Source organism: Sinocyclocheilus rhinocerous, unplaced genomic scaffold, assembly GCF_001515625.1.
Source record: "Sinocyclocheilus rhinocerous isolate Xijiao unplaced genomic scaffold, SAMN03320098_v1.1 scaffold688, whole genome shotgun sequence".
Lineage (NCBI taxonomy): Eukaryota > Metazoa > Chordata > Actinopteri > Cypriniformes > Cyprinidae > Sinocyclocheilus > Sinocyclocheilus rhinocerous.
In genome coordinates, this window is record NW_015651641.1 from 1,751,563 (window position 1) to 1,777,535 (window position 25,973).

Here is a 25,973-nt window from a genome sequence, read left to right on the forward strand (position 1 = left end):
ACAGCCAGCAGGAGCTCAGTAGTGTGTAGTCCGAAGACACTCGAGTCTATTTAATCGCATCGCCCGAAACACCGCATACCGGCTCGCCATCGCTTATTCTTTACCTCATGCGTTGAAATGGTGATCTTATCTAACAAGCTACAACCAAGCGGCTCGCTCTGTCTCCTCTGCGGCTGCTTATTATTACGCGGTCAATGTTATTAAGAGTGTTTGCGCTGGCGTTGGTCCCTGCAGCTCATCTCTCTTCCAGTTGACCACTAGAGGTGGACGCTCCGTCAGGCTGTTTACAGTGGGAACACTGAGGACGCCTTAAAGAAAGCCTTTATCTCCGTTACTGACCCACAGAAGGACACTGGCACGATGTTTGAAACCAGAGGAATCCCCTTTATATTGCTTGACATCGCGTGCCTAATACTCGGTAAGCATTATTTTAAGTAGTCTCGCTTGTATTTTATGAATTGATATAAATAGGTGTTGCCTGGATTGTAATGCGTCTTAAAGCGAAGTGAGAGTAATTTATAACGCAGGCGTTAATAAGTGTTGTACAGAAAGATATTAATATATAAACATACTAAAGACGTATCTAGACATGTCAGTTGTTTTAGATACATGTTGCCATGCACGTTATTTAATTGCATGGGATTCCATGCAACAATGGTACTCACATGTTAACCACATACTACACTCATAGAGTGCGTCATAGTGCGTACTGGAGCCGACTTGCATTTATCATGCTTTATCAAAATTTCCGTAATTACAGGGCGTTACCTTTATGTTATGCAAAACAATGAGTCAGGGTATAAGGGAACGTGAAACATCGCTGAAAATCATTAAAAATCCCATGAGAAACACACACACACTCTCTCTCTCACACACACACACACACACACACACACACACATATAGTACGTGGGGCTAGTTGTCACAGTTTTAACCCAGCAATTTTTTTTATGATTTATTTATTTAAAATGTGTGTTTCTGTATAATGTCATAAATTTAAAGTCTTAGTTTACTGAATTGTCTAGAATAAAGATACAAATCATTGAACACACCTGCTGTGACAACATGCCCCAACAGCAGAGAATGTTGTCACACTATATGGGGTAAGTTGTCACAATGCAACCTGTCAGACTGAAAAAAATCTAAAAGGTAACATTCAAAAATACATACATTTAAAATGCATGACAACTTCCTTGGGGCATTTATGAAAATATCCCAATGTGACAACTAGCCCCACACCCTTATAATGCATAATAATGTGATTTATTCCTATGAAATTATTATTATTATTATTATTATTATTTGAATCCTTATCCAAATAATCAGAAATGACTGAAGAAGTCATGGAAATTATTTGGTCAAAGTATGTGGGAACCCTGTAATGTAATTAACGATTATATTCTGAATCTAGTTGTTCCCCAATAATCCCTGCTCAGTCCTACAGCACTTATGATGAAAGTTTTGATCTGTATTTATCTTGGAATTTTCCGTGCACTGGGGGAATGTTTTCATGTTTTTACACAGGGAACAAACAGATTGGACTTTCCACAAAGTAACCATCCGAGTCACTTTCATATGATGGCTACTTGTTTTTGTTCTTTGATAAATGTGCCAACATGATTATTTTAGCGTTTTAGAAGAATTTTAAGTGTAATGAAGTATAATATCCTAACTGGAGTTTGTATAGTAGTATTTTTGACAATTGAACACACATGCTGGTCATTTCTCTCATATTCAAAAGTAGGTCACAACCATGACTGTCAAGCAGATACTCATGTCACGTCACGTGCCTTTCTGTGTTTTACCGAGGCCATCCTTGATTTTCATTCACAAATGCATATTTACATACCACCGTTACCACCTAAACTCAAACTATGAGAATACACAGAAGAGAAGAGCCGTATACTGACGGTTTGCACCCAAAAGGCCTTACTAATTGTGTTTGTTTTGGCATTTGAATTACAATGGGGCTTCATTAGAGCAAAAAGCAATTCAGCATCTCCTCAGCCCAGCTCTTCCTTCTTTCAGGCTTGAGCAGCCAGCTTTAACTATATGTGTGCGTATGTCACATGCACTCGACATGAGTAACAGACCCATAGTCTTTTCTTGGGAGAAGAGCCTCAGGCTCTATGAATGAGGGTTTTTGTTGTTTTTCCATAATGCTTTGCAACAGCAGCAACAATAGGCTGAGGCTATAGAGGATTCAAAGTTTACATACGAGCTCTCGACTTTAAACCATCAGGTCGCATTAGTGCAATATGGGATGCATAAAGACACATTAGCGTCAGCTAAAATTTAAAAGGCTGTATGTGACAAAAGCATTGCATCTGGTTTGAACACTAAGAAAGGATGACAGTAAGTATAATTAAGTGTTTAAAGCTTAATTTAATAGATTAATTTAGCCCTTGATTTGGGGAGATGGATGATGATAAGGTGCTTATTTCTTTAGTCCTATCTATTAGTTAATTCAAAAATACATTAAAAACATCATTCAGAAATACAATGACTTGAAGACACCCCTTCTGAATTAAAATTCATTTTGATATTTTTTGAGTGGCATGAAGAAGAAAAAATTCAGAGTGACAACTGTTTTGATATCGTAATTTACAAAAAAAGCATAATCTTTAATAATTTATAATAAAGTAATCCTTTTTTTTTTTAAAGATTTTAACAAAACTGCTTCACTGCCTTTTAATATTTGAAAAAAACAACAACTTTTGTGACCATGTAGAAACATGCAAAAAAAACAAACTACATCATAGTAATAATTACAATATTTTGTAATATTTTTATAACCTTTTAATGTTATTATATATATTTTTAATAATTTAAAAATTATTTTACCTGATGATTACTCCACATGAGTCATTAAACTTTTTCTGGGTTTTTCAAAACCACATAAAACCAACATGAAAACAAAGAGTGCATTTCTAAGAACTTGACACGTTTTAAACTAGATTTTCCCTTCTCTTTATCACGGACACTCACGTGTCATGGACCCTTTGTAAAACTGTCATCAGACACCGTACACTTTACATATGTCACTTTAAAGTAACAATTAATTCTATGGCACCACCTGTCAGGTGTCCTTTCTGAACAAGCTTTGTCATTATAAACCCACCCGTTATGTAATTTTTATCTCTTAGGTGGCAGCAGCCATTCTTCAACATTGGAAATCAGCCCTTGCATTTGATTGGTTGGTAGACCCTTTATCGAGTTGTTAACCCGTTGTTAACCCTTCTTCACCTACAGCTGGCCTCCCGCTTGCAGCGTTTAACCTGGGTAAAATCAAACCGTATCAGCGGGGCTTTTTCTGTAATGATGAGAGCATCAGCTATCCCTTCCACACCAGCACAGTCACCTCCACTGTGCTCTACACAGTGGGCTTCACACTTCCCATATGTAGTGTAAGTAATCCTAGATAGCATCCACACAAGACATGCCCAGCGTCTTCCCTCACAAGTCTGTAGTGCGCTCAAGCTTGTTTTAAAGGATATTTGGCAATTCATCTTGAGAGTTTAATGGACTGTTGCAGTCACAGGAAGTGGCCCTTCATTCTGAATGAACAAACAGACAAATAAACACCGAAGAACAGCTGTTTCAACATGACTCCTGACCACTGAACAGGTGCAAAATGCAATTTCAATAGAGCTTTATTAGGTGGATTGGAAGCAGCTGTTCAAGTCACTTCATCTGGGATCACATTAGACCGTCTAACATTGTCTACACTGGAAGAGACCACTGTCGCCCGAGGGATAGTACACCCAAAAATGAAAATTGTCATCGCTTACACACCCTAATGTTGTTTCAAACCCATAAGACCTTTGTTAATCCTCAAAACACAAATTAACTAATTTAAGTCAAATTAATTAATTAAAGTTACATTGATATAAAATATATATTTTATATAGTTTTATATTTTGGATCCGAAAAACGATCTGATGCTGCTATATGATCCGTTGAACCACTAATACACACACACACACACACACACTCAAATATATATATATATATATATAGCTCTGTGGCATGCCAAAAATAGAAACCATCCCTCCGACTGAAAATGTGACAAGACGCTTCCATTATAGACTACAATCTAGTTGTGCAGATGGTGATGCACTGCATCTGTTTGATGTAGACACAGTGTCGGGATAGAAACATTTGGGCAGCTCTGTTGCACCCAGGCAGTGTTTTTGTTCCTTTGTGTAGGGATACTCTGGGCATGTTGCTTTTCATTAACTTCTTCGGCAAGGATGTCCACCAAGTACAAGAAATTCCCTTAATAGCTGTTTTAGATTAGCTCAGATTTGAGGTATTTCGGGCTGGGAATGTATTTAAACGCACCCTCCTTCAATCTGCTCCTGCTGCTTTTTTTTTTAGAAGCAACTGCAAATTGGGCAGAGTTTGTGGTTTTCATCATGAGAGGATTCTTGGGTTTACCAACTAAACCACAGAAACTTCCTGAATATGTTTAGGAAGGGTCACTGTTTGGTCACATCTCAAGTACTGATGTTCAGGCGGCTTGCTTGTTAGCATAGTTAATTGCATAAATATTTGTATCAAAACTGTTTTAACACAAAATTCGGGAAAAAAATAAATCTAGACCTGATGGAAGGCGTATCTAGTATATTGTGATCCATCTGGAATGTGATAAGAGTGGATAGTTGATATCTTCTGGAGCACAGATGGCATACTCTCTCCTCTTAGACATTTCTCCAAAAGTTTTAGCATTCCTTTCCACGATACCCATCTCGACCCCTATACCTACCCGTCTCCACCCCCTGATCCCTAAACCTACCAATCTCTGCCCCTAAACCTACCCATCTCCACCCCTAAACCTACCATCTCCACCCCCTGATCCCTAAACCTACCCATCTCTGCCCCTAAACCTACCCATCTCGACCCCTAAACCTACCATCTCCACCCCTGATCCCTAAACCTACCCATCTCTGCCCCTAAACCTACCCATCTTGACCCCTAAACCTACCATCTCCACCCCCTGGATGGATCTTGTGTACTGCAGTGAGGGGCTACTGCTAAATCAGGGTCACTCAAAACTTCTAGGTTGGTGTGGCGCTCAACTCTGCAGGTGCTCAAGGAGCAGAATTGGACACACCTGCACTACTGGGTGTCCTGCTCTGGATGGATGGAAGAGTTGCAAGAAAGGTTTTTTCCTTGGGGTGGGAAAAATCCCTCAACTTTGTTCTTTAATGTGGTTCCATCCTGGAAACTTCCTACCCAATCTAGCCTGCATCTGCATTCATTATTAGACAAGCTTGTCCCTCGAAATAACTTTGCTTCGGAACCTTTTCGGATAGGTGGATCTCATATGGAAATGAGGTGTAGTTCTAGTGATTTACAGGAAAGTGTCCAATTAGCAGAACCAGTTCTATTGTGACCTCAAGTGTGCCATAAGTACGTTATTATCTGGCATTGAGAAGAAACTCCCTAATTAAAATTGAAATGAAGGCTTCTTCCAATGTGAACCCTTTTTGGATCAGTTGTCCACACCGTTGACCACCCAAGCTCTTGTTGGCAATCTCTAATCCTGCGGGTAGCCGTTTCAGTGCACGCAGGCTTTCTGTTTGGGTTCTTGGGCCAGACTCAAGGCCAGCAGTATCCCAGGCCCTCTCAGAATACTCTCGTTTAACATGGGCGTGGTTCCCATCTCTCTCTCTCGGAAGAGCACCTCTTTAGTGGTGGTCTAGTGTTTGCCTAGGAGACGATGCCATTTATAGAACAAATAAAGAGCAGTTGAGGGTCTGAGCCCAGAATAACCCAGATCACCTTTCACATGAGTGTTCTCAGGAAAATGGAGTCTTGTTGATAGGCAAACAAGTGTATTTGCTTGTTAAAGGGTGAGAGAGTCATCCAGGTCTAGTTCAAACAGTCCAGTCATAAATTATTTAAACATCTGAAGTAGGTCTTCAGTTCTTTGAGTCCGTGTTGCCCTTTCGTTATATTTTATCCACATGGAGTTCAGGCACACTCAGAATATGATCTGCAGTGCTTTATTTTAGTTTCTCCACCGCACAGATAATTCGCTTTAGCTCTGCTTTGTCTCTTGTCTCATGACCGGGTCTGTAATTCAATCAGCAAACAAGAACATAAAGATCTAGTCCTCATTATAATTAGCACACTGCCCAGATCTGGTTAAACTCTGCTTTTAAGTAGATTGATATGAAAGGAGCATGTTTGCAGTGGTTGAGTGTACGGCAGTTGTGCTGCTTGAATAATTCAAGTTTTATTTGGCGTCAGCCACTAGGCGGATGCTCCTAGTCGACAAGAGGCCTAAGCTTAAGTAAACAGGAACACACAAAAGCCTGCCGGATAGCCAGACCACCCTCCCTCTCTGACGCTTTCCGCGCTTCCCCTGCCCTGACCCCCTTCGTTCAGCACGCGTCTCCCCCGAGCATGCCTTTATCATCCGGAAAAGGGTGTGTGTTTGTGCTTTTTAAAGGGGGTGTTTTGTGGGACCAAATGGGACAATGCAAATCTTTGCCTAGCATGGGGTTCAGTGTTAGGATTCCATCCTGCCAATTTGTCCAAGTAATTCTTAGTTTGTTTACAGATTTGCAAAACAAATGTCAGCTTTAACTAAAGGCTTCATAGTGTTGCATAAGTACATGTCTGCATGTAGTAAGTAATTAAGCAGCCCTTCTGTGTTGCCCACATTGATTCATCGATTTGTTTTTGTTGCAGACTCTCATTCTACTCGGGACACTCGTCATTCTCCATGTACTGTATGCTGTTCCTGGCAGTGAGTGTCATTTATTTATGCTTTACCCCAAGGGGATAGCCCAACTGAAATACAATATTCTTTTGTCATTTATGCTGCCTTCATATGCTATCGGAATTATCGTAAATACGTTTCCTAATCGGAAATTAGATGTGAACGCCTCTCAAGTCGTATTTACTACTGGGAAATTCGGAAATAATTTTGATACCAGTTTCCGAGTTGAGCAGGTCATAATCTTTAAACATGGTGAAGGGGACAACCATTGCTGCTGAAAATGCTGTTCTCACAACAACTACATCCCTGTCTTGTCGCTAAAGTAGTGTATTTATAGGCTAGATATGAACGATCATTCGAAGCATATTGTATGTTTTATAAGCAGTGAAATAAGCATGTATTTGACCGAAATTCCAGAATTGTCAGCAAACTGCATGTATAGCACGGTGAATGTTTATGATAGTCAACCAATGGGATGCTAAATTTTATTCTTTCCGATATTAAAGCACTTGAATACGACAAGCTCGTAATCACAACTTCATAAGTGGGAAATAGGAAATTTCCGATAGCACGTGAATGCAGCATTACTTACCCTCATGTCGTTCCAAACCTGTCTGACTGACTTTTTCGCGGAAAACATGTATTTTCATACATTGAAAGTCAGTGGGGACCAATGTTGTTTTGGACCTTATTGACTTTTATTTTATGAACAAATGTTGATGTTTTGAAGAACTTATTCTTCTGTTATACAGTAGAAAAAGGAGTCATGAGGGTGAGTAAATGATAAGACGCTTCATTTTGAGGTGAACTATCCCTTTGATTCACAATTCGTTCTTAAGTATTTAAGGTATTTTTGTACTGTATACAGTACTGATGTTCTTGAATAATCAGTTAACAAAGTAACTACAATCAGCTTTACATAATCTAATAACAATGTTTCTAAGTGATAAGGAAATGGGATAAATGTCTGTAGATTTATAAATTTTACTTCATTGATATTTCCATTGGAAAATGCCCATTATCTGTCACGCTGAGGTATATTGACTCGGCAGCAGAGTAATCTTAAGGAGTCTTGTGTCATTCTGCTGAACTTCTCCATTACAGCCTTGTTAGCAAACACAACCTACCATAATCTTATCATGAGGGCACAAGCTTTAAGGACATGCGGCTAAAGTTCACAGCACATTTGGACCCTGAAATAAACGCATCAGACCTGGAGTCAGTGCTCAAAGACAACACTGAAGTATTTTTTTAAACTGCTACCCTATCAAAATTATTTGACTCCTGATTCTGAGATAAACTGTTCAAATTCAGATAAGAGTACAAGCATTAACCTAGGCCTGGGCAATAAAACGGTATCGATATTTATCGACGGTACACCTTCTTCGATAACGATATAAAAAATGTTCGATATAGTGCACGATATAGGCACGTGCAATGAGTGACGCAGACAGCACACACAAATAATGCACGTTGTTTTATAGACAGTTATTTCCTTGCGTTAACAATTTAATGTGCTGCATTATTTTGCTCATTGCGCCCTCCTGTGGCCTCGGGAGACAAGCCAAAAGTTTCCTTCAGACCTATTTAATCTGCATATAAAACATTTGAAATGAGATTTAATTTTTATTTTGTGTTTGACTGTTAAAACAAAAAAATATTTGTTGTTTGTCTCAATAAATTGTGTTAATTATAAATACAGTGGTTAAATATAAAAAAAAATTTTCTATTCCTTTGTTTTAAAAAAGGTTATTAAAAATGTCAATAATTATCGGTACCGAACGATATGAAACATTATATCGTTGATACATTTTTTTTAGCTATATCGCCCAGCCCTGCATTAACCAGATAAATATAACCTAGTAATGATTCTTGAGTTTGTGTGCTTTTAGAGTGGGTATTTTTAGGGACTCCCAATGATTTCTGGGAATCTTTCCCCAGCGTGGGGTTGAGTGTTAGGATTTCTTCCCATCAGCTTGCCAAAGTAATTCTTTGTGTTTACAGAGATTCAAAACAAATGCCAGCTTTGATTTTAGGGTTTCATACTGTTGCACAAGCACACGTTTAACATGTAGTGGAAGTTAAACAGAACTTGTTTTGCCCACATTGATTCCTTGTTGCAAACTATCCTTCTACTCGGGTCACTCCATCAAACCTTTAAATGAGTAATGATTTTGACAACAAGACCTGTCTAACATGTAGTGGAAGTTAAACAGAACTTGTTTTGCCCACATTGATTCCTTGTTGCAAACTATCCTTCTACTCGGGTCAACTCCATCAAACCTTTAAATGAGTAATGATTTTGACAACAAGACCTGTAAGGTGATAGCATTATGACAACCAGCAGAGTGTCAACTAAATTAACTTCAATTGGTTGCTGTAAAAGGAAGTCTCTACATTGTTGGGAATGTGGAGCGGTTGCCTGTGGCGGCTTTGACGCATCAAGCCAGAATTTTTGGTGCATTCCCTCGGGCATGAGATAACATGAAAAATGAGCCATTTCGTAAACAGGAAAAATTAGGTAGCAGGGGATCTGTAGTAACATGAAAACACTGTAGACACAATCACAGTGTACTGAAGTCAACATGACCGTGTGTTAGTGAGATCATCAGCGGAGTCACATGTGCGGTACGAGTTCAGCAGGCAGCATATTTTAAACCTCTCACATACAATGAGTTTGAACAGGCTTTTCCTTTCTCAAAGCTTTATCTTCAAGCAAGAATGCAAACTGAATGGGCACGGCTCCTTCGCCCCATGTTCCAGTTCTTCCTGATCGCCGCCTCCATCTATACAGGACTGTCCCGTGTCTCAGACTATAAACACCACTGGAGTGATGTACTCACAGGACTAATACAAGGAGCCATCGTGGCTTTACTAGTGGTGAGTTATGCATTCAACAGCACACAGATCATGTATGCTTGCAGAAAATCAGTGAATTCTGCTCATTCAAAAGGAATTTCACTTTCTTGTCATTCCAAACCCATATTATTGTCTGATGTTCATGGAATAATAGAATCAGTATTATTTTAACTATATAGTGTTCATCAGGATTACCTTTAGAACTAAAATTAAAATAATATATTTTTTAAGTGCATAAGTTATTTCAGTTCATGTTTACTTCAGCATGGCATAATTTCCTATTTTGTTTAAGATTAACTTTTAAGTACTAAAATAAAAACTAAAATTGAAATAAAAAGTAACAAGAACTTTATTGACAGACACTTATTAAAATTATATAATGCTGTTTTTTTATGAAAACAAAATATTAAAATGTTAGTAAAGCTAATAGTATATCAGTGATACTAAACTAACACTGGTATTCATTAATATTTTATCTTACAGTTTCTCATTTTAATTTTAGTAATTTTGTTTTTATTTTTAAGAATTCCATTTTTTTTTTCCATTTCAGTTTTAATCATTGGTACTTCGTTTTTTTTCCATTTAACTTTTTTTAATTTAAGCTTTATTTAAATTTAAAAAACAATTTTAATAGTTTTAGTTAACAGCACTCAACAGAATTGTGAACAGAATGTTTTAAATTGAAAAATAATTGTCAATCTGAAATTCTTCAGCTAAACTCTAAAATTTCATTTACACTCAAAACAAGATCAAAATATTTAAAAAATCAGTGACAAATTTCTGGATTTTCCCCCTCCCATCAGCCCCAGTCCCTTTTAATGCACATTTGTTTATGTTCCACATAAGAAATAAGTAGGGGTTTGAGTGACTTCTACTTTCTGATGTACAGTATAAGCACTAAAGTAAGTTGCTAAATATGAAAAACACTGACATTTCAGGCCAGCCCCTGTGACTATAAACCTCCAATATATCACCTTCTCTTACACTCTACAGGTTTTCTGTGTGTCGAATTTCTTCAAAAAGAACGTTGAACCACAGAGAGAGGCAGAGATCCCACACACCACCTTATAAGAGACGCCTACGAATGGAAATCATTATGAAAACCCAAACTAAACTATCACGAGCCTCTGTCGATGGGAAGGGGTTTCAGCGTGCACCCACTACGAGGGCAGACCACTGCGGTGGAAACCTGTGAATGTAACCTTGCTTTCTGTGTTCTCCAGACGCCTCTTTCTGGGGCTCTCTCTATGGATGCTGTACCACGTTTCCTTGGCTGGACTGCTTCTGCTGCTACCACAGCTTCCTCTGTATCTCCAAAAACTAATATAAGTGTACCTCTATTAAGCCACAAAAGAAACACCTTTTTTTTAATCTGTATTTAAAAAAAATAAAGATTCGCTATACAGACTTTTTTTTATTAAAATTGTTAAAACTATGTATAAAATGTTGCGCTTTTATGATGGAAACAAAAACCCATTATGCTCGTTGACAAACAAATAAAACAATTATGTTTCATTTAAATTCTGTCCTTCAGTGTTTTGATGCAAAATAAACAAAAAAACAATAGCAAACACAGAAATATATAAACCTCTAGATTCACAGGTAAAGACTGGCAGCAAACACGATATCCCTCTTAATCTTCGTTATACCTGTGAAAAACAAGAAAATGTGTTTGAGTTGTAAAACAAAACCCTATCAACCTCAAAGCTGTGTTCCAAAATCTAGTGTGCTGCCTAGCTAGACAGCATTTTAAGGCATCATAAACACGCTACAAAGGCCGTTCCCTAAGTTATGATACCTCATTAACTGTTAGGTAATCTAATACTGCATAATTAGCAAAATGCTAACATCCAACTGTATTGGATTCAATTTTAACCTATCCATTTGTTAGCTAATCAAATACGGTGTAATTAGCTTAGCAGCATGCTAACATTCAACTCTACTGGAATCCATTTTGACCCAAGTATTTGTTAGCTAATGAAATGCTGTATAAGTAGCTTAGCAAAATGCTAACATCCATCTCTATCGGAATCGATTTGTGTGTGTTTGTTAGCTAATCGAATACTGTGCAATTAGATTAGCAGCATGCCAACAACAAAGTCTACTGGAATCCGTTTTGATCAACGTATTTTTATGCTTATTCAAACACCATGTTATTAGCTTAGCAACATGCTAAATAGTCTCCCATGTGCTTCACGTGAGGAGCTTTCGTGCAGGACGTGTACTGTGGAAATGCATGAATGCTGATGCTTCTAGATTCACAAGCTTTTTTTCATGCATTGTTTCATTACAAAAAGTGTCAGCTGGCAAGTCGTAAAGTATACGATGGAATGAGACAAACGTAAACTCTATGGTTTTCCCCCTGCGTGGTAATTATGAGCAATTTAGTTGAAACGCACATTTTGTAGCTAGTTACTTGAATAACACCACATCTGATTTAATGGAACAGACATTTGAACGGAACTATAGCGCCCCTTTGAGTACGGAGGTCTGTTATAGCAACATCAATGGAAAACGCAATCATTCAGACCACATACTTCTTTCTGCCCTTAGAAGGCAGCTCACTAGGCTTTAAATGGGAAAAAAACAAAACTGTTGTTCTGTAAATTAAATAATTCATGAGTCAAAATACAGAACCACAGTAATGAGATTGAGATATTGAGACACTGGATTGTGGATTTGTTTGTTATCTTATGTCTCACATCCACAGGTTCTCAGAATGTGATCAATAATTAAATCTTTCCAAGACTGTTTACTAGTTAAGTGCTCAAAGCTGCCCACAATAAACTGGATACTCTTTGCACGTGGCTCTATTGAGCTGAATGAGTCACACCACGAGTCTAGAGCATGTCCTACCCGTGGCAAACTTATTCTCCAGCTCTGTGTTTCCAATGGCCTTGGCTGCCTGGCACATCTGCCTCAAGAGCTCCTCCAATCTACGCATGCAGCGGATAATACTGCCTGAGAAAGAGAGAGAGAGAGCGAGAGAGAGAGTGTTAGTCCTCCTCGCACTTACTACATACCAACCACATATGGTCATTTTCAGTGCTTGTAAACCTTAGTTTCAATGTCCAGTTGTATTAGTGATGTTTATTTCTATGAAACTTATCTTGGCACATGGGGTTTTGCTGGCATAACATTCTAAGATCTCTACGGAGACCAATTCAGTATTAGGTGAAAGGGGACGAGAGAAAGAGAATATGGGAACTTCTCCATTTTTCATATGACATCTCTCCCTCACTGCAATTTATCACTACAAGTGCTTTGCTGTTTGCTAATGCACATGAACGCAGCCAAAATCTCACTCAGGAGCTGGAGCGCAGACAGATGGGGGATTTTCTTGACAAGACATGAAATCTGCGTTTCAAAACACACGTCATGCCGCGGACAAGGCCAAATCTCAGAGCAGAGGCTCCTGGGAGAAGATGTGCTGAAAATACATTTGAAATCCTTTTATTTCACAACAGGCCCCATGCTGCACTTATGAAGTCAGGACCAAATACAACATCACTGATTCCTAATAGTTTCACAAACTAATTACATTTGGTCATTTCTGGGAAACAGGAATGATATGAAAATAGTCTTTTTATAGTAGAATTAAATACAAGCCATTGTCGGGATTTAGGGCTGGGCGATACGGGAAAAAAAACATCAATCATCCATCTGCCTGCCTGTCTGTCTATCTATCTATCTATCTATCCATCTATCCATCCATCCATCCATCTATCCATCCATCTATCGTGTAAGCAAGTGCATTAAATGTCATTTTTTCCCCCTCCCCAATCAGAGGAGCCATAACATGGACCAAACAACCACTATTAGATTGCAGATTCAAAATATTTAAAATGTAAAATAAAGCAAAAAAAAACAAAAGTTACATACATAGGCATATTTTTCACAAAATGAACAAAAAAATATGCAAGTCTATGTACCAATATAACAATATTTAATAAATATTCTGCTACATAAACACTCGTGAGAAGTGATTTACTGAAACCGATGGTCTAAATGTCATTGCACACCGAGTCCGAAAATTTCGCACGTAAAAAAATAAATACGACCTCACGTTATGTCAATCACGTTTACACACTGCCTCTGAAATATTCGTCCGTCATAAAAAAATTCGGATCGGGTTCGATTTTTTCCGTTTTTCGCATCCGTAGCAAGTATTTTGAGAGGTGTTTTGACAGTTCAGAGCCAGTACAAGCGAACGCCAAAATCCAGAATGGCGATTGTCAAGTTCATCCACTTTGTCTCGCAGCACAAAGCACTGTATATAGATCCTTGCACACGGAGTTCACAAAAATTGGTGGTCTTCTTTTTAATATGTGGCTCTAGTATCGCTAGCACTGACATCCTGAAGTAAACTTTGAATCGCCCGTGATAATCCAGCTGCTCCTTAAGGAGGGGGAACTCTCCTTCCTCTCTATCTCGGGATTGGATGGACCCAATATTTCCTTTCTTTTTTTTAAAGAAGCGAGAGGACAACAAAATCATCCTCACTGCTTGAAGACTCCATTTAGTGCTGTTTTGCGAATTTTTTCGCAACGGATTAATTAATACGCATCGGACTCAGTGTGCAAGGTTTCTGTGCACGACAAATTTTTAGGATTTAGAATACGAAAAAACGCATACGAAAATTTCGGACTCAGTGTGCAGAGACCTTAAGAAACACAACTGACCAACTGAAAAGTGCCTTAATCACAGCAATATTTACAAAGTGGCTTCAATTAAAACATAAAAATGTAAATATCTGATACATCAATTTGTTGCGAGAGAACTAGTACCTTCAAACACGTCTGTCATTTTGCATATCTGAGAAAATGAGGAGCCGTTGGCCCAGGTGTAGACCACATCCATCAGGTGTGGGCGGAACTGGTTAAGGTAAGTGTCCTCATCCACGTCCAGCTTGGCCTCTGCAGACACCTTAGCAATACGCTTGGCACATTCCTACAACCACAGCAGAACGCGAGTCATTCGTGACGATATGGGATCAGTTAAGACAAGATTCTAGATGCTTTGAGAGCTTATGATGAAGGTGACATTTCTCAGAGAACACATGGCTTCAGAAGACTTATGGGGAACAAGATAAGGAAAAGAACAGCTTCAACATTCAGCAAAATATCTCCTTTTGTGCTCCACAGGCTCAAAAAAAATGACAATTTAAATTTTTAAGTAGACTATTTCTTAGTTTTATCAGTCCCTCCAGGATTCTGCGATTGCTGAATTTATGGCAAAATCAAGCAAACTCCGCAATTTTCGCAAGAGCTCGCAAATTTTCGTAATTGCTGAAGATTTTCCGCAGATTTTGGGCTTAGACCATAGACCGTATAAAAACATGGACGTAGTGTCCGTGACGTCACCCGTAGGTTTCCGAAGAGCGTTTTTGAAGCCTAAAGTGGGCGGAGCGGGCCGTCGCCATCTTGGCAGCGCGTCACTCCCGGATGATCGAAAATGGGCAAAGATGCGGGAGCTGGTTGCTGAAACCACACCCACCTAGCTCAACGCCGGTGACAGCAGCGGCAATCCACCTGTCACTCAAGTGGCCACGCCCTTAATTATGCAGAACTTTAAGGCTTAATATAATTTAAACGGATGAGTTATAAAAAAATTCACCCCCCTCAAAGTGAAGGACAAAATTAGCTATATAGACCAAATGAAGGGCAAAATTAGCTATATAGACCAAAACCACTTTTTGTACCAGGTTGTAAACGTTTTTTTTCTGCTGTAAAGTTGGGCATTTTAACATGGGGAGTCTATGGGACTGACTCCCTTTTGGAGCCAGCCTCTAGCGGGCCAGTCGATGAATTGCCATTTGAGTCACTTCCGTGTTGGTTTCACGGGAGAGACCGGAAGGTTGCCGCTTGGCTTAGACGCACGCGTCCCGTGACGTCATCGCAACACGGTGTTATATATTTTGCTGACTTGTGTACTTACATTATCCCAAATGTTTCGAAGAATGTTTAAATCCAGAGAAATAAGCAATTTTAACTAGTGATACGGAGCGTGTCCATAGTGTCATTGTGTCGCCTGCCAATGACGTCATAACCCCTCGATTTCCGGTTTTGTCACGCTCGTTCAGCGCCTCGTTTCGCTTCGACGGCTTTCAGCCTCACCCTGCTTCATTCTACTATAGACGTCTGCTCAAAATCTGGGAAACATCTGCTGTGTAATCTGATAAACGTCTTAGAGACGTATTGCAGATGTGCAAACACTATAAAAAATACATCTTGCATATGTAAATGCAGACACCAAATAGACACCTCCGAGATGTACATGTGCGATTAGGGTGAGTGCTTTACTGTCAGGTGCTGGTGCCACCTTCTGTAGAACTTAATGGCACTGGTGCCCTCAAATGTTAGTCTGGAGCCCTACAATGGTTCTCGAAGTCAGAAGAGTCATAATGTTAGAAGAATGTTGTCTGTGGTATATTTTAACTGCAAAACAATAAGAGATGCTGCAAATATCACCGCACATTTTGAGAAAAGCTGCAGCAAAATCAGTCATTTTAGGCCGCAAAAATCAGAAAAAAAGTCCAGCGAAATCCTGGAGGGACTGTTTTATGCTTGTTTAGTAGTGGTTTGGTCTAACTGTGAACAATTTACCGTCACGGCAACTGAAGCTGTGAAATGAGGTCATCAAACTGACCTACATGTGCCCACACACAAACACTTCACACAGTTAAAACAATGTCAAACTGTTCCAAACCACGTCTTTGGAGGATCAGACTGACTTATCTGCTTAATCCGTGAATGCAAACAGAGGCGGGAGTTTAAGTGTTATTTGGTAAACCGTGCGTGTGATAGTGTGCCTGTAATGTGAAGAATTTCAGGGTGGCTGACTAAGTCTTCCCTCCCGAACATAGTACCTGCATCTGTCGCAGCGGTCCGGCCAGCTGCTCCGTCAGTTTGGGCATCTCGTTAGCCTGTGGATGGAGAGAAGCTAATAAAACAAGGGAATGAAGGGGCACTGTCAGGAACAATTATGCCAACTGGACTGAACACACAAGATTACACATCTTACACTTTCACTTTCTAAACCATGCGTAAAGGGAATAAGATCTGCCAGCCTTCATGGAAGAGGCTTTAAGTTTGAGTCAGCATGGTGACTTCTCAACAAAAGTACAACCAGTATTTTCTGGTAATGATGCATAATTATTGACTTTGTTGGCGACCAGAAACAGATAAAAAACTGCATCATGTGACAAAAATTTACTTTTGTTATTAATGCGTTAATGACTAAAAAAATGTCGTAAAAATTCATTTTCCTGTGAATGCTTTTGTAAGCTATTTTTATTTAATTTTTTTCAGCATGTTTCTGAATGATGGATGTACCACGTGAGGCAAAAAGTTATTCAAATATTAATAAGCAGTAAAGCATTTGTTGTAATATTATTTTGTCATAAGTAATAGAGGATTATGCCAAACTACTTAATTTTTTCTTTTCAAGAATTCCATCCTTTTTTAATTGATTATGATTTCAGGACACCTGTAGCAGATTTTTGACAGTGAAAAAAAAAAAAAATTTGAAAATTAAAAACATGATAGAAGGGGTGTATTTTCATTGTATGAACGGAATTTTTTATGTATTTAATTAACAGACCTGGACCAAAAAAAAAAGAAAACACTTGCAAAACATTTACCATCACACAGTATATACACGATCATACTACTCCAGCCCTGAACACTAACTAAAGATGACACACTAGTTATTCAAATCATTATCGCCTCTCTATTTTTACATGCAAATTCTCTAATAGTTTGAAAACCGCACTGTCCAAACCACATGACTCTTTTAACATCCATATTTTTATGATTTTGGATTGCGAAAGTGTCTTTTTAATCTTCACGGGGGTTCATGGCCCGGGGCGACACTCTTTCATCCAGTTTCATAGCTCCAAACTGACAGATGACTAAAGAGAAGAAACAGCTGAACTATGACAAACACAATCCATGCGCATCACAAACCAGCATGCACGACAAATGGCACAACGGGGTCAGACATAACACTGCAGGGCTCCAGACTGCAACCAAATGGTCGCATTTTGCGACCATTTTTTCTGCCTGTGCGACTAAATTTTGTGTGCGGTCGCACTGGCGCGACCAACGCGATGTTCAATTTACAAGAGCTGCCATTTCTGTTGCATATGAGAAACATCAAACGGTTTCATTTTTGTTTTCATTTTGAAAAGCTTATCTTTGCTGTTTACCTCACGTTACGCTATAGAGGCTCTCTTTTATTATTATTTTATGAAACCGCGCTACTCGTTTAAACTGCGCAGCGCTTAGTGTATAGAACCTGGTTTACGCTCGTCAGCACGGGCGCGAGGGTGCGCGCAGCAAAAATGACGCAAATAGAGGCTCTCTTTTATTATTATTTTTTATTTGATTCCTCAGTGTTGGCTAAATGTTCTGTAATTTATTAGTCGGTATATAATACAGCATGTGGTGTAGCCTATGCCATGCCTTATCTTATTCTTATATTTTGTAAGCTAGTTTGTCATTGTTTTATTGTTGTTGTGCTTTTTAATTAAGAATAACAAGGAATCCATATTTTGTTTTAGTCTTAAAAAGTGAAAGGTGTGTAGATGTATGTAAGCAAAACAGAATTTGTTTTCATTTTGAAAAGCTTATCTTTTCTGTTTACCTCACGTTACGCTATGGAGGCTCTCTTTTATTTATTTTTTTATTTGATTCCTCAGTGTTGGCTAAACGTTCTGTAATTTATTAGTCGGTATATAATACAGCATGTCAAAGTGAAAGTGAAAGCATCCAAATCCCGGCTTATAACACAGCAAAAGAGGAACTTCCACTCACAAAATTCAAATCACAAATAATACTACTGACAAAAAAAGAAGAGGTTGAATGTTCACCACTTTCGTTTCCATCATAATTTGTTTTATTGTTGTTGTGCTTTTTAATTAAGAACCACAAGGAATCCATATTTTGTTTTAGTCTTAAAAAGTGAAAGGTGTGTAGATGTAAGCAAAACAGACAATTATCTTTTCCTTTAAAACGTGACAACAAGATCGCGAATTCGAAAGTGAAAGCATCCAAAGCCCGGCTTATAACATAGCAAAAGAGGAACTTCCACTCACAAAATTCAAATCACAAATAATACTGCTGACAAAAAAAGAAGAGGTTGAATGTTCACCACTTTCGTTTCCATATAACTATCTGGGTCAACAAATGGTGTGTTTGGGTGAGACTATCTGTTTATCTGACCAATGGCATTTTACTTGCACTTTCTGGTGGCACAGACGTTATATACTTCACCTTAGTGACCATGTTCTGTACTTGTGAATTTTCATAACCGTTTTGTTTTTGCTACTGCACTTTTTAAGCCCAAAGTACACATCTTGCACTTTCACTTTCTAAACCATGCGTAAAGGGAATAAGATCTGCCAGGCTTCATGGAAAAGGCTTTAAGTTGTGAACATTGAGTCAGCATGGATGACGTCAGTTAACTGTTAAAAATGTGGACTGACTTCTCAACAAAAGTACAACCAGTATCTTCTGGTAATGATGCATAATTATCTGCCGCAATTGACATTGTTGGCGACCATATACTGATAAAACTCTGCATGTGACAAAAATTAACTTTTGTTATTAATGGGTTTTTATTAAGGACTAAAACATGTAATGTAAAAATACATTTTCCTGTTAAGTTATTTTTATTTTATTTTTTTCTATATTTTGTTTTCCATTTAGTTTTTTCTGGATTGTGTGTTTTATGATTTAATACAAATTAATCATCTAATACTGTGTCTATTGACATGAAATCATAAAACTTCAAACAACCTTCTAAAATGTAATCAAAATGGAAACAATATAATTTAACAATTATTTGCAGCAAATCATTTGCATTTTGTCTGTGTAAACATATAATCATAAATTGAAAAATTATAAAATGGATGTATAGATTTAAACAATTAAAATATATTTTGGTTGTAGGATATTCCTTAAAAATATTATTATCATTACTTTGACAGGCACATTTATTATAATAGTAATATATATATATATGTCATCATTTCTTCAAGTTAAATCAAACTTTAATTTTGGTGGTTTATCCATCAAGATCTTTGAGTTTCATTCTGCATTTGGTGATATTTTTCCTCAAATGAAACAGTGGAAAGCTTGTGAAGTGACTCTCAGCTCTGGAGATGAAGTTTTATTTCTGACTTGCTCATCATGCTTGCGTTACTTCCGACAACAGGACAAATGGATTTGGAGCTGTGTAGATAACTGCTGACAACCTTAAGCTGATGTAAATATGAAGATAGCCAAACAAAAGTTTGTTGTTGTTTTATCTCTCCCATTTCTTTTTCAACAATGTGGACAAATTAATTAGCGCCAAAAAAATTCAAGGCGCATGTGCGCATAGTATGCATGTAGCCTGATTTTTCTGACCGCATGTACCATACTGATGATGAAATTTAAGTCATGTGCACTATGCATACCCTAGTGTACACAAAGTATACTTCGAACTTAAGACTTCTGTATGTAAATTACCTCTTCTGATTGGCTAAAGTCATTTCTCAAAAGCATTCAGATATTTTTACACCACAGCATTGTTTAACTTTTGATTCTGACTCCATATGAAATTGGAAAACTTCCAAATTAACGAAACTTTTCTTACAAAATGGCTTTCGATATCTATAGTATCAAATGTATGGCATATTATTGATATACATTTTGCTTACTAATTTGCATGTATTATTCAATGAACATGGCACATGCTTCACAAGTCTCAAATAGAAGCTGGGCCTTTGAATAACCTCATTCCCTGCATTCATGACCATCTCAAGCCAAACACAACAGGTTATTTGGGCCCATAACTGTCATAAGCCATTGACTTCTCTCATATTACATCCCGACCACATTTCAGCATGTGCATGACGACATTTTGGCCTTACGTTTTCCTGGAAGACAAAGCAGCTGAGGAGCGCGGTGGCCTGCTCCGCCGTCAGGTCGTTGAACAGCCCGTTAAACACCATCTCTGTCAGCAGCAGCTCATCTGCACTGTAAACACACAAGAACACCACATGGTTTAGAAACGAGCCCGAGTGTTGAAAATAAGAGCTGTTTGAGAGTAAAATTTTGTTTTGTTTGCTTTTAATGCATGTCTTTTAGCTGGAATTGTTTAGAACAAGGGCTCGTGGACGTGAACACCCAAAATATAATTGAACGACAACCGTGCTTATTTTTGTTTTCTTGGTAACCAACCTGCTGATCTCACAGGCCACACGGCCTTTCATCTCGATGACATCAGAGGAAGTGGCGAATCCCAGGCGCCGTATCACACGCTTCCTGCACTTCAGCTCGTCCATCTGCAGCACGGTACGTGCTTTCTTTAGCTCGCGCTTCGCCGCTTTAATGTCGCTTGCAATCTGAAACACAAGCACATTGACAGTGAGAAAAGACATACTTCCTGTTTTAAATGTGATTTAACACATAAGAAATGTTACCCAAACATACATTTCAAAGACGCATGTTCCAGGAAGAAACAAAACAGCAGATACTCACAGTCACAACACACCTGTCGCACACTCATTTACACACTTAAAGGTTTCCACAAACAAACGACATCTGTAAACATGCACTTGAATGTGTATGGTTAAAACTTTTGCGTGTAACGCATCTACAAACTTGATGAAGGCATCACAGAAAACATGGCTGAAGCTAGGGCTGGGACAATAAATCGATGCATCGCGTTTCGTGGATCGATTCTGAGATTTTCTCTCTCGAATCGATTCTGAGCTTAGCTCTAGGCTAGTTTTTAACTGCACACTCAAATGCTCACGAAGAAGAGCGCTTGTGCATTCGGCTGAGTAATGCAAGTGGTTAAATGTACTTGCACATCGGCTTTTATGCTTTTATGATGCGAGATTAATGTAAACACAGCCCACTGTGAACATCCTTGTAATTCGCTTCAACCTTTTCGAACTTTATGACTGATTATTTTAGGTTCAAATGGTGTATGTGTAAGGAACTGGAAGCAAGCAGAATTCGGCTATTTCTAAAGCACGCAGTGCCATCTGCTGTTAAAAACTAAGCTCAGAATCGATTCGTCAAACTGGACGTGTCAATAAGCTCTTCGCTGATTCGTTTTTGCAACAACGCGTCACGTGAATTGTCCGCTGAAGTTGAAATTTTTCAACTTGTGCGGAAGACGCGTTTGAGGCATATATTGCACGTTCGTAGCAATTGCGTCGCCCAATTCACATAATTTGCATTGCTTGGCACGAATTCGCATCTATTCATGTCTTTACATTGATTTGTATGCAATCTACTCGCGCAAATAATTACATTTGCTTTCTGTGTGCACACACTTCAATTAAATCACAAAAATATTGTAAATATTTGATAGATAAATTTGTTGCGAGATATATTTGTTACGAGTAAACTAGTACCTTCAAACACGTCTGTCATTTTGCAAATCTGAGAGAATGAGGAGCCGTTGGCCCAGGTGTAGACCACATCCATCAGGTGCGGGCGGAACTGGTTCAGGTAAGTGTCCTCATCCACGTCCAGCTTGGCCTCTGCGGACACCTTAGCAATACGCTTGGCACATTCCTACAACCACAGCAGAACGCAAGTCATTCATGATGATACGGGATCAGTAAAGGCAAGAGTCTAGATGCTTAGAGAGCTTATGATGGAGGTGACGTTTTTCAGAAAACACACCGCTTCAGAAGACTTATTATGGGGAACAAGATTAGGAAAAGAGCAGCTGGGACATTCTGCAAAACTTCTTTTGTGCTCCACAGGCTCAGTAAGTGACAATTTAATTTTTTAAGTGGACTATTTCTGCTTAGTTTTATGCTTGTTTAGTAGCGGTTTAAACAACCGTGAACAGTTTACCGTCACAGCAACTGAAGCTGTGAAATGAGGCCATCAAACTGACCTACATCTGCCCACACACAAATACTTCACACATAGTAAAAACAGTCAAACTGTTCCAAACCACGTCTTTGGAGGATCAGACTGACCTATCCGATTAATCCATGAACGCAAACAGTGGTGGGAGTCTAAGTGTTATTTGGTAAATAGTAAGCCTGTAATGTGAAGAATTTCAGGGTGGCTGACCAAAACGTCTCTCTCAAACACAGTACCTGCATCTGTCGAAGCGGTCCGGCCAGCTGCTCCGTCAGTTTGGGCATCTCGCTAGCCTGTTGATGGAGAGAAGCTAATTAAAACAAGGGAATGAGGGGACAGTGTCATGAATAATTATGCCAACTGGATTGAACACACAAGATGTGTTGTGCACTTTAATTTTCTAAACCATGCGTAAAGGGAATGAGATCCGCCAGGCTTCATGGGAGAGGCTTTAAGTTGTGAACACCGAGTCAGCATGGAGGACGTCAAATAACTGTTAAAAATGTGGACTGACTTCTCAACAAAAGCATACTCACTAGTGGGAAACGGTACAACCAATATTTTCTGGTAATGATGCATAATTATCTGCCGCAAGAGACACTGCTTGGCAACCATAAACAGATAAAACTCTGCATCATGTGACAAAAATTTACATTTGTAATTAATGGGTTAACGACTAAAAATGTCACAAAAATCTTTGTTTTTTATTTTTGGAAAGTTATTATTTTTATTATATATTTTTCTAGCATGTTTCTGTATGATGATTGTACCACATGAGGCAAAAAGTTTTTCAAATACTAATAAGCAGTAAAGCATCGTAATATTATTTTGTCATAAGAAATAAAGGGTTATGCCAAACTAAAAAAAATTCTTAAAGGCTTTTTTTATTCATTATGATTTCAGGACACTTGCAGCAGATTTTTGACTGTGCAAAAAAAACTAACAAAAAAACATTTTAATTTGAAAATTAAAAACATAAGAGGTGTATTTCATTGAAATCAGGATTGTCCAAATCACATGTCTCTTTTAACATCCATATTTTTATGATTTTGGAGTGGGAAAGTGTCTGTTTTTAATCTTTCTGGGGGTTCATGGCCCTGGGCGACACTCTTTCACCCAGTTTCATGGTAAATCACAACATGCTTAAGATCTCTCTCTGCCGCCTCCTGTGGATTGTTTTTTCTTCCTATCCCATCTTTCCCACCATCTTATGACGAGTGAGATGACTAAAGAGAAGAAGCAGCTGAACTATGGCACACACAATCCATGCGCTTCACGTGCAAACCAACATGCACGACAAATGGCACAACGGGGTCAGACATAACACTGGGTCAACAAATGGTGTGTTTGTTTATCTGATTATCAGATGTTATAAACTTGTACAATACAATATTCGATATTTGACACACAATATTCATTTACCATTAATGGGGAAGGAAATGCTTTCCACATGTTCATTAGACCTTTTAAAAATGAATGTAAACAACTTGTTTGTTCACAATTAATCTTGTGTTTAATTGCTACCTAATAATAATAATTTAGGGCCCCTATGAAATCAAGTTTATTTTTTCCTATATTTTGTTTTTCCATTTATTTTTTTCTGGATTGCATGTTTTCTAATTTAATACAATTTATCATCAAAAATTGATGGTATGTAAATGACCTTCTCTGATTGGCTAAACTCATTTCTCAAAAGCATTTTTACATTGTAGCATTGTTTAATTTTTGATTCTGACTGCATATGAAATTGGAAAACTTCCAAACTAACAAAACTTTTCTTGCAAAATAGCTTTCAATATCTATACTATTGAATCTATGGTATCAAATATATGGCATACTACTGATATACATTAAATTAATTTGCATGTATTATTCAATGAACATGGCACAAGCTTCACAAGTCTCAAATAGAAGCTGGGCCTTTGAATAACCTCATTCCCTGCATTCATGACCATCTCAAGCCAAACACAACAGGTTATTTGGGCCCATAACTGTCATAACCCATTGACTTCTCTCATATTACATCCCGACCACATTTCAGCATGTGCATGATGACATTTTGGCCTTACGTTTTCCTGGAAGACAAAGCAGCTGAGGAGCGCGGTGGCCTGCTCCGCCGTCAGGTCGTTGAACAGCCCGTTAAACACCATCTCTGTCAGCAGCAGCTCATCTGCACTGTAAACACACAAGAACACCACATGGTTTAGAAACGAGCCTGAGTGTTGAAAATAAGAGCTGTTTGAGAGTAAAATTTTGTTTTGTTTGCTTTTAATGCATGTCTGTTAGCTAGAATTCTTTAGAACAAGGACTAGAGTCATGAACACAAAATATAAGTGTACGACCTTCGTGCTTATTTTTGTTTTTTTTAGTAACCAACCTGCTGATCTCACAGGCCACACGGCCTTTCATCTCGATGACATCAGAGGAAGTGGCGAATCCCAGGCGCCGTATCACACGCTTCCTGCACTTCAGCTCGTCCATCTGCAGCACGGTACGTGCTTTCTTTAGCTCGCGCTTCGCCGCTTTAATGTCGCCTGCAATCTGAAACACACAAGCACACTGACCGTGAGAAAAGACGCACTTCCTGTTTTAATGTATGATTTTACACATCAGAAACATGTAACATAAACGTCCATTTTAAAGACGCATGTTCCAGGATGAAACTACAAAATAGCAGTTACTCAACGCACCTGTCGCACACACATGTACACCCTTTAAGGTCTCCACAAACAAACGACATGTGTAAACATGCACTTGAATGTGTTTTCGTACTCATAGTTAAATCGTTTGCGTGTAACGCATCAACAAACCTGATGATGGAAAACATGGCTGAAGCGTAATGTTTTAACGCACTGAATTTACACTGTCACAACATCATACAAAGCCAGTGTAGGCAGAGCGCCACCATCTGTCTAAAGTGCATGAAACATGGCAAAAATTAGTCTAACTTAGGAATAACTTAGCCAAGTCATGTGACTTTGTTCAATGTATTTCTGGGGACTGCAGAGTACTGTTTTTACTCAAGATCATTCACTATCCTTAATGTAATTTAGAGTGAATTCATCTGAAATTACCACTCTTTCTTTAAAAGAAAAACTTAACTATCTTCTTATTGTATAACATCACCGGCAATTCCATTTGGATGTTTATGGAAATGACAGGAAGTGGGTATCCATTTCAAAAACACTCGACACATTTGTCATTAGTATTTAGCAGTGTTATTTTAGTATTATTTATATAAAATTGTAGTACTTAATACTTTAAATTAACTTTTATTTTTAGATTTTCAGTTTTCATTCAATCCTTTTCAATATTTTTTTCATTAAAGGGTTAGTTCACCCAAAAATGTAAATTCTGTCATTAATTACCCTCATGTCGTTTCAAACCCGTAAGACCTTCGTTCATCTTCGGAACACAAATTAAGATATTTTTGATGGAATCTGAGAGCTGTCTGACCCTGCATAGACCGCAACACAACTGAAATGTTCCCAAGTCCAGAA

At 38.3% G+C, this 25,973-nt stretch overlaps 2 protein-coding genes across 2 annotated transcripts in view; one reads left to right on the forward strand and one right to left on the reverse strand.

Moving 5' to 3' along the window:
* Positions 1 to 11,113, forward strand: LOC107713274 (phospholipid phosphatase 1-like). Its single transcript, XM_016518733.1, has 8 exons — positions 1 to 418; positions 3,253 to 3,424; positions 3,536 to 3,544; positions 4,210 to 4,264; positions 6,280 to 6,437; positions 6,703 to 6,760; positions 9,437 to 9,613; positions 10,586 to 11,113. Exons 1-8 carry the CDS (start codon positions 361 to 363, stop codon positions 10,661 to 10,663), a joined length of 765 nt encoding a protein of 254 aa, XP_016374219.1. The 5' UTR covers positions 1 to 360; the 3' UTR covers positions 10,664 to 11,113.
* Positions 11,004 to 25,973, reverse strand: part of LOC107713350 (superkiller viralicidic activity 2-like 2) — a 40,632-nt gene continuing 25,662 nt past the window's right edge. The window contains exons 22-27 of the mRNA XM_016518833.1: positions 24,851 to 25,014; positions 24,543 to 24,648; positions 22,710 to 22,766; positions 22,008 to 22,170; positions 12,449 to 12,553; positions 11,004 to 11,241 (exon numbers count right to left, since the gene is read on the reverse strand). Coding sequence (XP_016374319.1) covers positions 11,189 to 11,241; positions 12,449 to 12,553; positions 22,008 to 22,170; positions 22,710 to 22,766; positions 24,543 to 24,648; positions 24,851 to 25,014 — 648 coding nt within the window. The 3' untranslated portion in view covers positions 11,004 to 11,188. The remainder of the gene's footprint in view (positions 11,242 to 12,448; positions 12,554 to 22,007; positions 22,171 to 22,709; positions 22,767 to 24,542; positions 24,649 to 24,850; positions 25,015 to 25,973) is intronic.